The sequence below is a fragment of the Pogona vitticeps genome, chromosome 4, assembly GCF_051106095.1.
Source record: "Pogona vitticeps strain Pit_001003342236 chromosome 4, PviZW2.1, whole genome shotgun sequence".
Taxonomy (NCBI): Eukaryota; Metazoa; Chordata; class Lepidosauria; order Squamata; family Agamidae; genus Pogona; species Pogona vitticeps.
The window spans coordinates 43,866,831-43,881,955 of record NC_135786.1 but is presented as its reverse complement, the minus strand read 5'-3'; the positions used below and the strand labels follow the sequence as shown (position 1 = coordinate 43,881,955).

At 40.0% G+C, this 15,125-nt stretch overlaps 1 protein-coding gene across 5 annotated transcripts in view; it reads left to right on the top strand.

Moving 5' to 3' along the window:
* The window catches only part of RAP1A (RAP1A, member of RAS oncogene family), a 142,892-nt gene extending 133,777 nt beyond the window's left edge, over window positions 1-9,115 (top strand). For all 5 annotated transcript variants that reach the window (XM_020780628.3, XM_078393377.1, XM_072997196.2 and 2 more), the window contains 2 exons: window positions 4,311-4,426; window positions 8,384-9,115. In XM_020780628.3, coding sequence (XP_020636287.2) covers window positions 4,311-4,397 — 87 coding nt within the window. In that variant the 3' untranslated portion in view covers window positions 4,398-4,426; window positions 8,384-9,115. The remainder of the gene's footprint in view (window positions 1-4,310; window positions 4,427-8,383) is intronic.
* The last annotated feature ends 6,010 nt before the right edge of the window (window positions 9,116-15,125 follow it).

The following is a 15,125-nucleotide window of genomic DNA, read 5'->3' as shown; positions in this document are numbered from 1 at the left end:
GAGGATTCAATTCTCTCCCACCTTGTTTCCTTCTCCACCTGGGAAAGCTGCATTTTAGCTCAAAGATACAAATAGAAAAGCATATGATACAGCCCTAGATGTTTCTCCAGAATATGTGGAATCATTTCCAGAATTTTACTGTGTCTTTTGATTGGATACAAACATGCTTAAAGCCACAAGAGTGTGTGTGTGTGTGTGTGTGTGTGTGTGTGTGTGTGTGTGTGTGTGTGTGTGTGTGTGTGTGTGTGTGTGTGTGTGTGTGTGTGTGTGTGTGTGTGTGTGTGTGTGTGTGTGTGTGTGTGTGTGTGTGTGTGAGAGAGAGAGAGAGAGAGAGAGAGAGAGAGAGAATGAATAATAAAATTCTGAATGAGATGTGGATTGCCTGTGCACTTATGGTACATTTTATAATTTTTAAAGAGCCAATAGACTCTTGTTTTAAACAGAACATAATTTCTTTTGTACAGTAGTTGTAATGTTAGGACTACTGGAATTGAAAGATCAAACCAGACAATAGATTTACAGTTGAAATCCTGTTGTTTAGTGTACTGAGTTACAACTTGAATAGGTCCATTGATCAGTGGAAATTTGGTGAGTCGACTCCTCAGTAAGTTCCAATGATTTAGTGGGCCTACTCTAGTAGTGATTTATTACACTACACAACAGGAATTCAGGCAATGCATATTATTCTGAGAGAGTTTATTTTTATATGACGAATGACCTTCATTAAAGATTAGGCTCACTGCATGTGGTGAGGGACAACTTGACGCTTGCTAGTTTTATTAAGTGAAGTCACACACACACATGCACACATGTGCAGGGAGGGGTCAATTCCCATGGTGCCATTCAATATTTGTTAAATGCCATTTAAAGTTTAGGACAGACAAATGTATTCACATTTGTATTCATGTGCTCTGAAAGAAGGGGATGATGAGGCGCCTTCATTTAATTTTATAACCATCCTCAGTTTGGTGACATGTTTCCAGTATTCAGCACATCTTTGGTTCCTATAACTTATATTTTGAAAATATAGGGTCCACACTTAAGCCCCTCTTTTCTCACTTATCTGTTTGTTTATTTTTGTTCTTTGTTTTCGGAACTGAGTGAGTTGCTGGATTGATTTTTGATATTGTTATGACTCAGTCAAGTCTGTGATTTTACAGCTACTAAATGTTGTTTTATTATTTTGAGTTTATTTACCTTTTTCCTTTTCCTTTTTTGGAGGGAGGTCAACTGTCACATTTGCTTTGTTTTTAACAAAACAGAACTATTAAAGATAATAACATTTTGTTGATATACTGCTAAACCAGGCATTTGTGCCTGTAGAATCACTGAAAAAGTCAACAGTGCTTAAAGTCTTTGATACCTCTGGTCTTAGACTCAAGATCAGAAGGTGTCAAAGACTGGAAGGAAGTCAGAGGCTTGTACCTAATGGTGTTATTTTCTCTAGCCAAATGGGTGTTGCTGACAATTTGAATTCCCCCAGACCTGCTCCAGAGGGGTGCTGAACACACGGGTGCACACTTGGGTTGTGTGCAGTAGGTAGGATGTGAAAGGGAACAGAAGTACATTTTGTATTGAAATAGTGCAACTATTTGCATAACACTGAATTTAGCCCTCTAATATTTGTATATAGTATTGCCATTCAAAAATATGAGGTTGTCTGTAATTCTGTACCCATTCATTCACCTGAATTCAGTGGGACTGACCTCTGAGTAGACATAGAGAAGATTGCATTTATTTGCATTCATACAAGGCTATTAATAATACAGCTTCTTATCACACCATGTCTGAACAATTTAGCTCTGAAGTATTTCAGATTTGAACTTCTTTCTCTCTCTCTCTCTGTCCCCACTTATAGCAGTGCATGGTGGCTTTCTTTGAAATGTTAATGCTCTTAAAAATACATCTATATTTTGATGCACAAACGTATCCTTCCCCTTCTCTTGGCAGCAGACTTGCTAAGGAGAGGAGTGGGAACAAACAACAGCTGGAGTATTCACGGGTTGATATTTTAATTAGAAATACCAGTATTGTGTAGGAAAATAATGACATTTCTAATAGAAAATGACCTGGCTTAACTTTTCCTTTTCTCTCCTCTGCACCCCTGGAGTAAGAATCCAGGCATGTAGATTGCATGACCCAAACTAATCCCACAATTCTCCCTATAGTATTCAGTTGGTTTGGGCAGAGTAGGTGCATCAGTGCCAGCCGACTCACTCTGTGCATTTGTATCATTAGGACTTCAGCAGACCAAAATAGAGCTTCTGTTACCTGATAATATGTAAAGCAGTTGCCTTCAAATGTTACACTTTTTGCAGCTTTGTGGGGCCAGCAGAAGAATCGTAAAGCAATTCAGAGACATACATATGGATTTAACAGTTAAGCCTTTAAGGTGCCCTGAGAACCACTTTGAATGATTGACTAGTAATAAGGGCTTAAGACTTTGGGTTGTCTTCTGGGGGGGTAAAAAACCTTGATAAATGCCATTTTCTTGTGCCCATGTCCCCTATGGAGTCCTCCCTAAACCTTTTCTTGGTACTTTGCAGTGCAGTCTTCAACCTCTAAGCTCAGTTGGGCATCTATCAAGAAGCCAGGCTGGCCTTACAGGAGTATGAGCTTGATGTGTTTTGCCTTGAACTGACAGCATAAAACCACGTAACTGTAAACCCAGCAGGGAGGGAGTATAAGAAAACCTAAATGCTGTTATAGAATCTTATTGCTTCAAATGAAAGAGATGCAGGCTTTATCATGCTTTTAGAAAGTGCTTTTCTAAGCTTCAGTCTCTCTCTCTTTTAAAAAAAGATAATATCAAATCGGTATCCAATTTCTAGTTTTGCAGTTTACAGACGAAGTACTGTAGTCTTGAAGCCTGTTAGAATGTGTGGATCGTGCAGGATTTGTGGGGGAGGGGGCGTAAAGTGCATTAAGGGAGGTTTTCTACTGCTGTTGCATTACTGCAGTGCTAGATTCAACTGAGGCAAATGTGCATATATTTCTAGTGTCTGATGGGATGCTACATTGCAGAGGAGCCAGGTTGAGAATAGTCCTTGGGAATGGAAGGTACCTCTATCCATCCAGGTCCCAGCAGCACCGATAACTATATAAGGCAACTGCTCTGTTTCTGTGGCAGCCTGCATATAGAATGTAGGAAGTCAGGAAATGAGACATAAGAAGGGAAACCCTTTGGCCTTTCTTATTGACACGATTGTCATCCTGATATCTTCCAACCTTTCTCAGAAAATAAGTACTCTGTATGTGTTCTGCAAGGATCCAGAAGTGGTAGCTCTACACTGACCTTAGTTCATTGTTACTTGTAATTTCCTCATCTTTCCAATAAGTAAGGCATAACTATGTTACATTAGGATTGTCTCTAATGTTTTCCTTCTCTTTAGTCTGCTAAGTGATACCTTCCAAACATTCTGTTATCTTTTTTTGTTATGGCCTTATTAAATAGTGGAGGGGAAATATCTCATGGTTCAACTCCTGACGTTATGATGTTCCTCCTGCTCTGTTGTGGGTATGGTGTGACACTTGTGTGGATGAGAGATAAGCATGATTTCTACCAAGGCCAATTGTTTGTAAAGTGGCTTTGACAGTAATTAGAAGTACCTGTAGTTATGCAAACAAATGCAAAAGGAGAGATTTTCTTTTAAGTAACCATAATAGCCACAGAGTAGTTTAGGAATAGAGGCTTGGAATTATTACTGTAGCAAATTGCTTTCAAGTTATTGTATTACCTCTGAAAAGTGTAACAGAATGAGAAAGGATTGCAAATAGAATGCCTTTACTTGATATGCCAACAGCTCTATACTGCAGTTATATAGCTGATAAGCAGATCTATCCTAATAACTTCTGTGAATGTTCCATTTCTACTGCTAGACAAGATGTGCTTTAACCAGTATATGGGAGATGATTTTCATCGGAGACAGTGTAGGTTTTTAAAGAACCTTTTATGTCTTGTCTTGCAATCCACACAGAGGAAAGACAGGACAGAGGGAATCTAGTTGGGGATGCCCCAATAGGGAAATGGAAAACTTAAAAACCATCCATAAATTGCACTATTTCTGTGTTGTAGCAAGAGGTCATAGTGCTTCCCACTTATTTCCTAAAGTTGAGAAGGTGCTGAAGAAACTCCCTCTCTTCTCTTTCCCATTCTGCCCTCCCATTTTATTTGTTTCTCACCTTCTCCCTTGATGTAGCTTTCACATTAAAGTGGGTGTGTAGGACAGGGTTGTAAAAAGAACCTGCCATTCTGTAAGATCTGTTCCTTTAGCCCCCAACCCCAATACTTTTCTCTCTTTCTTTCACAGATCTTTTATGATCTCGTCAGACAGATAAATAGAAAAACACCAGTGGAAAAGAAGAAGCCTAAAAAGAAATCATGCCTGCTGCTCTAGACCCACAATAAGCAGCAGCTCTGAGCCAGGTGAGTGATTCCAGGTCTCCTTTTCCAGAATTGTACTCACAGGTAAAATCTTTGGGTCTTCCTACCATACATTGTTTCTGACGCTATTCCCTAAAGCTACAATATGAGGAAAGGCTACTGCAAACTGGGGGTTGGTTGCTTTGCCGAAGCAACAAGAAATAGCCAGACACTGCCAAGGTTTGGGCACATGCTATAAATAACTGTTTTCTCTAATTTGGCCAAGTATTTCCTCTGCATCAGTGATTCCTATAAATTCTCTTTCTCATGTTTTCTCACGTTTTTGAGGCCTGGACAGAAATAGCTCTCATGCTATAACCATGATGCAAGTCCTCTACCCACCCAACCCTGTCATTCTAACTCCCTGTTCCACATACCTTTTTCTTTTGCCATGTACTCCTTCATTTGGAGAAGGTAGACAAAACTAACGTAGACTACAATAACTATACTTGCTTTGCTGAGAGTTCCATTCGTTCGTGACTTTTCATTTAAAAAACAAAAGAATTTGCAACAAAGCTTTCTTCTTCTTGTGAACCTAGTCTGCCGTCCTGTGTCAGGCAGTAGATCTTAATGCTCAAAGGCTAATGTGTGCAAAACTTTATGTTCTTGTTCCCTAGAGGTCTTCAGTGCAGAGAAGAGTCTCTGTGAGGACACATAAATCTGCCTTATACTGAGGCAAACCATTCATCCATATAGCTCAGCATTTCTTAAACAAATGTTGTGTGGTTCTCCAGGATTTCACAGAAGATTTCCCCAGCCCTCATTTGAAATGCCAGAGAATAAAGTGGGGGTATTTCTCAATGCAAAGGTTGACACTTCTAAAAAAAATGAATTTGGGGCCTGTCACTCTGTTTTGCTCCAAGTTAGATGTATGTCCATTCTTTTATTGCCTTATATGACCTGCAAGTGGATGCCCATAGTCTTGGGTGGATGTTCTTCTATCTTTAAGATGCTTTTCATTAGGTGTAACAGTGACAGAGTGAGAGTCTGTGCTCTGCTGTTGAACTTCACTCTTCCTCCCAAGCTGGATGACAGTGCTATGTCTTGAAAGGCACATTTGTTCATAGGGAGTATTAAGAAGCCTTTGAAACTTGCTCTTCACTACCTTAAGCAGTGAGTTTGGACTTGAGTAGTCAGTACATTATCAGTGTGCATACACAGGCTGACATATTTCCTATTGAAGTTAAACTGCTACCTGCTGATTTTGACATTGAATTGTTAACTGTCTTGTTATTGATTCTTAATGTGCAGGAGCAGAACAGACAACTCAGCTTTCCAAGCATTAGTGTGCTATTATGTTTTGTTCTGCCTTTTAAAAATATAGATACACATCTTTGAATACAGATGGTGGGATACTGTCATCAATTTGGACCTTTAGATCATGCAAAAAAGGGGGGGAAGAATGGTACTCATATTTTCCATTGGAAATAAAACCCAGAGTCAGTGTGTGGTAGCTATGCTTCTCTGTCCCTAATACTTTAGTGTAGCCTCAAATCTTTTGTATTAAACATAACCTAAATCTAATTAAATTTGCACTGTAAGAAAACTATAACTTGCTCATCATACCCTACAACATCTTTTTTAATCCCCATCTTTTTTGTTTGTTTTGTGTTTTGCTTAATCTTGCCTGGTTAAGAATCTTATAGTTGACCTAAAATGAAGGTGGTATTTATTTTATTTTGTTATTTCAAAATACTGATTTTCAGTTCCAGAAAACCTGTGGCTAATAAAAAGCAATAATTCAGAATAATAATAGTAATATCATAGAGACAAATAGCATTACAAAAAGCACAGTTATAACATTAAAAGCCATCAGGAGTGAGTTCAGTTTGAAACATGAGTGGAAAAAAGCTTGCAGAAAGGGGGTTTCCTACTGTGTGAATCACAAGCGATCCCTTCTCATTTTGGCCCCTCTCTTCCTCCCCTAGCAATCTCCTGTGCTACGTACCATGACATTTCATAGTGTCTTGTAGCATTGGGGGCTTTTTCTGGGAGAATGCTGGGGATTCTAGTGAGGAGGAGGAGCCAGTAAAGTCTCATCCCACCACCTCCTTCTGCTCATACTTCTCAGAATCGCAACCCACAGTTTAGTAAAGAGCCTGAGAAATTGAAACCATTACAGGCGGTGCATAAAATTCAACCAAGTTGGTAGCAGTCACTTCTCTTTAAGTAGTAGTAATGTTGATAGTGTTGGAGCACTCACTATCACAGAATTTGCTCAATTGTCGAAGACAGAAATATGCTGAAAACAGGTTGCATAGGAATAGGTAGTTCAAGTCCTAAAGCCTACAGGATAAGGCAACACCAGCATTACTTAAAAGATAGTGGGGAAGGGAGAGAGAGAGTTCTTGTACTTGGACTCAGTTAGCAACACTTTTGCAGTCATGTGACATATGCATCGTTCTTAAACTGTGTAAAATTAAAAGGGAAAAAAAGAAAGAGAAAAATGTTGTGGCACTTTAGAGATTAACTGATATTTTTCTGTGCAAGCTTTTATGGATCAAAATCCACTTCTTCAAAAACAAATATGAATACTGTGAAGTGGACTCTTTAACAACATCAAGTCCTTTCATGAGGAAATGAACGGCACTGTAGTTTTTAATGGCTCAACATCAGATCCCTTTGACATCTGAAGCAGAGTGAAACAGGGCTGTGTCCTCGTGCCAACCCTGTTTGGGATTTTTTTCCTGTCATGCTGAAGCATGCCTTTGGAACTGTGACATAAGGTGTCTACAGGCCACATCAGATGGAAAGCTCTTTAATCTCTCTAGATTGAGAGCGAAGACCATAGTCCAGATGAAATGCATGCATGACTTCTTCTTTGCTGATGATCCAGCTGTTGTTGCCCATTCTGCTGAATAGCTCAAACAACTTATGAATCATTTTAGTAAGGCCTGCCAAGACTTTGGATTAACAACCAGCCTGAAGAAAACACAAGTCATGGGTCAGAGCGTGGACTCACCTCCCTCTATTATCATTTCTACACAAGAATTCTCTAGACTCACAAAGAGAGTATGGTTTAACAAGAAGCTGACGGCATATACCAAGATCCAGGTCTATAGAGCCTGTGTCCTGAGTACACTCCTGTATGGCAGTGAGTCCTGGACCCTTTGTGCATGGCAGGAGAGGAAGCTGAACATGTTCCAGATGCGTTGTCTCCGACGCATTTTTGGTTTCACCTGGCAGGACAGAGTTCCAAATAGAGTAGTCCTATAACAAGCTGGAATTTTTAGCATGTGTACATTACTGAAATAGTGACCTCTACGTTGGCTCGGGCATGTTGTGAGAATAGCAGATGGTTGGATTCCAAAAGATCTGTACGGAGAATTAGTGCAGGGAAAGCGCCCCAGAGGGAGACCACAGCTGCGATACAAGGATATCTGCAAGTGGGATCTGAAGGCCTTAGGAATGGATCTCAACAGATGGGAAACCTTGACAGCTGAGTGTTCAGGCTGGAGACAGGAGGTGCAGCATGGCCTCTCCCAATTTAAAGAGATGCTTGTCCAGCAGGCCAAGGCAAAGAGGCAGTCCCAAAAGCAGCAAAATCAGGGAGCTGGACAGGGGACAGATTATACTTGTCTTTAGTGTGGGAGGGATTGTCACTCTTGAATTGGCCTTCTTGGCCACACTAGATGTTGTTCCAAGGCCTCCATTCAGAGCACATTACCATAGTCTCTCGAGACTAAAGGATGCCTACACTATCAAGTGGAATTTGATCCACAGAAACTCACATTTAATCTTTAAAGCATCACGGTATTTTCTACCTCCCCAAACCCAGCCTTTTAATTTTGCCAACATGCTGAGATAGACTTACACAGTCTTGTTTGGACTTCCTTTCTTAACGGCCTTTGGAGGAAGTGCCTTCAGTCCTACGTACTGTTTTGATAATGTATTTTTTTTCTCTTAATGACAGTTGTTCTCAGTTGGATGCTGACTCTTCATTCTGTCTTCTTTGTCCAGGATTAAAGGAATGAAGAACTGTTGCCTAATTTGGAAAGTGCCAGCATTCCAGAACTTCAAATAACTCCACCATGAATTAGCAACATATCTGAAGAGGCTTCTGTTTTTATATATTATGTGAAGAATTTAGATCTTATAATGGTTTGCACAAAGATCCCTGGGGGGGAAACCCTGAAAATAAAATTGCTCTGTGTATATCTCTTGAAAATTAAAGACAATAGTACTTCTCCTCTGCAATAGTTAACAGATGTGATAATAAATATAATTGACTCTAGTTGTATGATTATACAAAAGAGCATGGATGCATTTCAAATGTTAGGTATTGCTATTATAATTTCGTATTGACCTCTTACCATAATTCTCCTCCCATCAAGCACTAAAAATGGTCAGTCATTAGTACCTTATATCTATCAAGATATAGATATAATTATACAGACTTTACCCTTTGAATTTACTGTAGCAAATAACTCCAAGTCATTGACTTCATTTTATATTTAAAAAGTTATGGAATATCATTATTTTCATTCTGCCATTATATTCTAATTAAAATTGTGCATAATGCTTTGGAAAAAAATGGGTCTTTTATAGGAAAAAACTGGGATAACTGATTTCTATGGCTTTGAAAGCTAAAATATATAATATACTAAACCAACTCTAATATTGCTTCTTGTGTTTTACTGTCACAGATTAAATTACAGCTTTTATGAATGATTAAATTTTAGTACATTTTCATTATGTTTGCGTGTTTCTGTTCCAGGTTGGGGTATTAAAGCCTAAAGTGTCAGTAGTGCTGGTTTAGGGAAGTTCCAGTGAGTTGCGGCTGAAGAGTTTAAGTGATATTTTTCAGGTGACCATTTTCATTGCACCGGGTTAAACTACCGTTGCTGTCTAGGCTTTTAAACCCCATAGAATGCTCAAGCAGAAGTGGTATCAAATCAGAAGGTGAACTGAGGGTGATTGTGAATCACCCGGAGAGTGTGTATCACACGATTGTGTTGGATATACGTAAGTTAAATACATGAATAAATATAAGCAAACAAGACAAAAATATGTAAAACACTGGCCTGCAGTCGCATTAGACCATACTGAGACACAATAGCTGAAATCCTGTTGTTCAGCTCCATGTGCCCTACAGGAATGATGTCCTCGTCCGCTGTTGCTACTGAGTAAAGGCTTCCTTTTGGCGTTTTCAGGTTACATCTAGCTTTGTTGTGGTGTTCACAAGTTGCATGCACCCTGAAATCACCAAAGGACCCCCTGAATCTGCAGCTGTTTGCTGGTGCTGCTGATGACCTTCCTGTTATGCAGGTGGAGTTGAGCAACAGGAAAACAGCAATGTGGATGTTTTTAATTTTATTCCTAGAATCTTGTAGAAACTCTGTACTTTAAGCTCCTCTACATATTCGTGCCTGTAATAGAGAGTTAGTCTTTGAAAAATAGAGCCTCTTCCAGGATGAAGACTTGAGAGGTGGATATAAATTCAGTGGTGTAGAAAGTTCATCCCAGTCCGTCCTAGTGTTTGGCCGCCTATAATTTCCCAGTAGAGGTACTTTAGAGCTCACAGGCCTGTTTCTGCTGTATTTTACCTTCCTCCAGTGAACTAAGTGGTTTTCATACACCACCTAGTGGACATAGAGCACAACTGTTTTTCTCCACTAACAATAATTTTTCCCTGTTGGGGAAACATTTTCCCCATGGGTTGTGATTATTATTTTATCACACGAAATGACATTTACAAAATTTGCCTCCTGGCCCAGGGTTTCAGTGATACAGTTGCTTCCTTGCTAAAAGTAGCGTTATGCCGCCAACGTCAGTGAAGAGCAGAAATACTACCCTGAATGCACCTGATCGTGTGTGATTTTAAAAATTAAGCAAAGGTGGGCCTGGTTTCCGGTGTTGAGCTTTACCCTGGGAGACCCAGAATTAAGTCTTCACTCAGCTATAAACCTTATTGGGTGTCTTGGTCCAGATATGCTCTCTTTGTATGACCTCTTTACAGAAAATTAAGTGGGACAAGGTACAGACGTATCCCTTGAGGTCACTGAAGGGAGAGAAGGACACATATCTTAAATAATAATGAGAAAGGTCCCTGTGATACATACAGACCATTTAGGAGTGGTGCCCTACATCTGTATATACTGAGTATGATGACTGATCAGGTTCATCTATACATAATGTTCTCTGATAGCTTCCCAACCGTATCTAACTCACTGAATTATCAGGCTAACCAAATCTCAGGATTAATTAGATGTTATAGTTGCTGGCTACTTCTGACAGTGTTTTTTATCTCTCAGGGCTCTTTGAAGCCGATAAAAGTATCTTGAGAGTCTGGTTTTGCTCATTTTTATAGAATCCTAGAATAATGAAGTTGGAAGGGGCCTATAAAGTCACTGAGTCCAACCCTTTGGTCAGTGCAGGAATATAAAGTATATCTGATTGATGGCTATCTAACTATGTCTAAAATCTCTTCAGTGTTGGAAGCACTTTCAACATGAGTTTATTTTTATAGCATAACATTTTTCTTCCACTGGGCAATAAAGTAGCAAAACGTTGTTGTATAATAATGCCTATGCGCCTGGTGACAAATACAGTTTTTTCATTGTTCATTTATTCTTAAAATTATAAAAATCAATATATGATTATATGTGAAAGAGGACAAACAAGAAGACAGATTTTTCTAAAATTTTGGGGCATCTCAGGCCAATGTGTTAAAAAAACTATGTACGTGTGTTACAAGAATATACACATGTGGAGGGAGGGAGAGAACATAAGACCCTGTGATAAGTAGTAGCTAGAGCAAAGGACTGAAATTCAGGAGACCTTGATTAAAATCATCACACAGCCATAAAACTCATTGGATGACTGTGATGCAATCATCTTTCCCCCAGCCTTATTATAATAAGCATGAAGGGAAGGGTTAGTTCTATGTACGCTACATTAAGCTTACAGAGGAAAGATAGGATATGACTGCTGTTAACAAGAACAACAATAATGCAAGTAAGAAGGGATGTTTCAAAATAGAACAAAGATATAAAAGGCAATATTAAAGCCCAAGATTTCTGGGTGTGTGGCAATTTCCTTGAAACAACAAAATGCAACTACATCGGAAGGATGAGATGTCTCAAAGTATCTACTTATATGTCAGACTGGCCAACATGTGACCCTCTAGATGTTGTTTGAGTCTAGTTCCTACTAGCCTAAACCAGCATTCCAGTGATTAGGGTTAAGAGGATTTGTAATACAGCACCATCTTCATAGCCAAATGATACTCCTCTCTGATTTAACATGTAAGGTAGAGCACTGGTTCTTAACCTTAGGTTACTCAGGAGTTTTGAACTGCAACTCCCAGAAGCCTTCATCACCAGCTGTCCTGACTGGGGTTTCTGGGAGTTGCAGTTCAAAAGCATCTGAGTAACAAAGGTTAAGAACCACTGAGGTAGAGCCTTGGGAGACTACCCTATTTTCCTGAAAATATGACCTAACCCGAAAATAAGCCCTCGTATGTTATTTCAGGATGCTCGTAATACAGCTGTACCCCAAACATAAGCCCCAGTTAAGTGGAACCCCACCCTCCACCATTGTGCGGCAACCAGAAGAAGATGGCATAACTGTATTTGAATAAATGTAGATTGTTGTACATTAAAACAAAACATCCCCTGAGAATAAGCCATAATGTGTTTTGGGGAGAAAAAATTACCGTATTTTTCGCTCCATAAGACGCACCTTTCCAATAAGACACACCAATTTTTTAGAAGAAAACAGGAAAATATGATCTGTTTTTTTTCGCTCCATAAGACGCACAGACTTTCCACCCCCCTGTTTTGTGGGGGGAAAGTGCGTCTTATGGTGCGAAAAATACGGTAATTTTGGGGAAATAGTACTGTATTTAAGAGGGAATGCCCTCGCCACATAGACAAAACTGTGCCTAGCTTGCTTCTACAAGCAATGATGGTGGCCATCAACTTTAGAAGGACAGTAGATAAATTCAGCAGAGATAAGGCTTTCAATAATTTGTCATAGTTATACAGTACTCCCAGGATTGGGAGAACATGACTGTGAGCAACATTTTCTGGGGAATCTTCAGTTCCTTCTTTATGAGTTTTCTGATCGGCTCCAATGGGGAAAAAAGAGTGCTGGATTAAATACCCTAAATAGAAGTAATGAAGCAAGTTTTCTCTTATTTTGCCACATATTTACTGCTTTGTTATAGAAATAAAATTCTATGTATTTCCTAACTTTAAAAACACAACCTGTGGTTACTTTATTTAATAATTTAATAATGTATTACCTTATTTATGCCTTAGAATATTCATGTCCTGTCCTTTTTTCTGTAGATTACAGGGCAGAAGACAAGAACTAAAAACAATTCAACATAAAACCACAAAGCAAGAGCAATCTGCAATCCCTTGTAAAATTATCAGTAATCCAGTGTAAAGTTATTTAAAAATCCATTGTAAAAATATCAATCGTAAATCAGAATAACTGAAAGCTAGGGAAATAACCAGGTCCTGAATTGATGCTGATTGACTTTATGCTGGCCAGGTTTTAGGGACAGAGCAATAAAAATGATGTTGGTGTCAGGTGTTGAGGGGATCACAACTCAAAAGGCTTTCTTGTGTCTCCACATAATGCCCAGTTCTCCAGGTTGGATGCAGAAGAAATTTCACCCACCTGACAGATCTTAAAGACTTGGGCAAGTTACACAGCAAGGCATACTATCTTAAATACTGAGGCCACAAGCTATTTGGGGCTTTATATAACTTGACATTGGTCTTGAATCAGTAACTTCTTGGCAGCCAGTGCAGTTCTTCTGAAACCGGTATAGATTTCTACATTTTATCCCCTCACGCTAGTCCAGTCACTCCATCCTACAGTAGCTTTAAGTTTTATGATATCCTTAAGGACAGCTGCACAAAGGGAACATGGCAGTACTTTCTAACCATGTTATCCCTGTCACACAGTTGTGGCTGGTGGGCTGCTTGAGCCTTAGCAAATGTACTCCCACCCATGACGGTTGTTTGTGTGTGTTTAGTCGTTTAGTCGTGTCCGACTCTTCGTGACCCCATGGACCAGAGCACGCCAGGCCCTCCTGTCTTCTACTGCCTCCCGGAGTTGTGTCAGGTTCATGTTGGTTGCTTTGCAGACACTGTCCAGCCATCTCATCCTTGGTCGTCCCCTTCTCCTCTTGCCATCACACCTTCCTAACATCAAGGTTTTTTCCAAGGACTCTTTTCTTCTCATGAGATGGCCAAAGTACTGGAGCCTCAGCTTCAGGATCTGTCCTTCCAGTGAGCACTCAGGATTGATTTCCTTCAGAATGGATAGGTTTGTTCTCCTTGCAGTCCAGGGGATTCTCAAGAGCCTCCTCCAGCACCACAATTCAAAGGCATCAATTCTTTGGCGGTCTGCTTTCTTTATGGTCCAGCTCTCACTTCCATACATCACGACAGGAAAAACCATAGCTTTGACTATTCGGACTTTTGTTGGCAAGGTGATGTCTCTGCTTTTCAAGATGCTGTCAAGATTTGTCATCGCTTTCCTCCCAAGAAGAAGGCGCCTTTTAATTTCAGGGCTGCTGTCTCCATCTGAAGTAATCATGGAGCCCAGGAAGATAAAATTTGACACTGCCTCCATATCTTCCCCTTCTATTTCCCAGGAGGTGATGGGACCAGTGGCCATGATCTTAGTTTTTTTGATGTTGAGTTTCAGACCGTTTTTTGCACTCTCCTCTTTCACTCTCATTACAAGGTTCTTTAATTCCTCCTCACTTTCTGCCATCAGAGTGGTATCATCTGCATATCGGAGGTTGTTGATATTTCTTCCGGCAATCTTAATTCCGGCTTGGGTTTCTTCCAGTCCAGCCTTCCGCATGATGTATTCTGCATATAAGTTAAATAAGCTGGGGGACAATATACAGCCTTGCCGTACTCCTTTCCCAATTTTGAACCACTCAGTTGTTCCATGACCAGTTCTAACTGTTGCTTCCTGCCCCACATATAGGTTTCTCAGGAGACAGATGAAGTGGTCAGGCACTCCCATTTCTTTAAGAACTTGCCATAGTTTGCTGTGGTCCACACAGTCAAAGGCTTTCGCATAGTCAATGAAGCAGAAGTAGATATTTTTCTGGAACTCTCTGGCTTTCTCCATAATCCAGCGCAAGTTAGCAATTTGGTCTCGAGTTCCTCTGCCTCTTCGGAATCCAGCTTGTACTTCTGGGAGTTCTCGGTCCACATACTGCTGAAGCCTACCTTGTAGGATTTTGAGCATAACCTTGCTAGCGTGCGAAATGAGTGCAATTGTACGGTAGTTGGAGCATTCTTTGGCACTGCCTTTCTTTGGGATTGGGATGTAGACTGATCTTTTCCAATCCTCTGGCCACTGTTGAGTTTTCCAGACTTGCTGGCATATTGAATGTAGCACCTTAACAGCATCATCTTTCAAGATTTTAAATCGTTCAACTGGAATGCCATCACCTCCACTGGCCTTGTTGTTAGCCAGGCTTTCTAAGGCCCACTTGACTTCGCTCTCCAGGATGTCTGGCTCAAGGTCAGCAACTACATTGTCTGGGTTGTCCAGGATATCCAAATCTTTCTGATATAATTCCTCTGTGTATTCTTGCCACCTCTTCTTGACGTCTTCTGCTTCTGTTAGGTCCCTCCCATTTTTGTCTTTTATCATGTTCATCTTTGCGCAAAATGTTCCTCTAATATGTCAAATTTTCCTGAACAGATCTCTGGTCTTT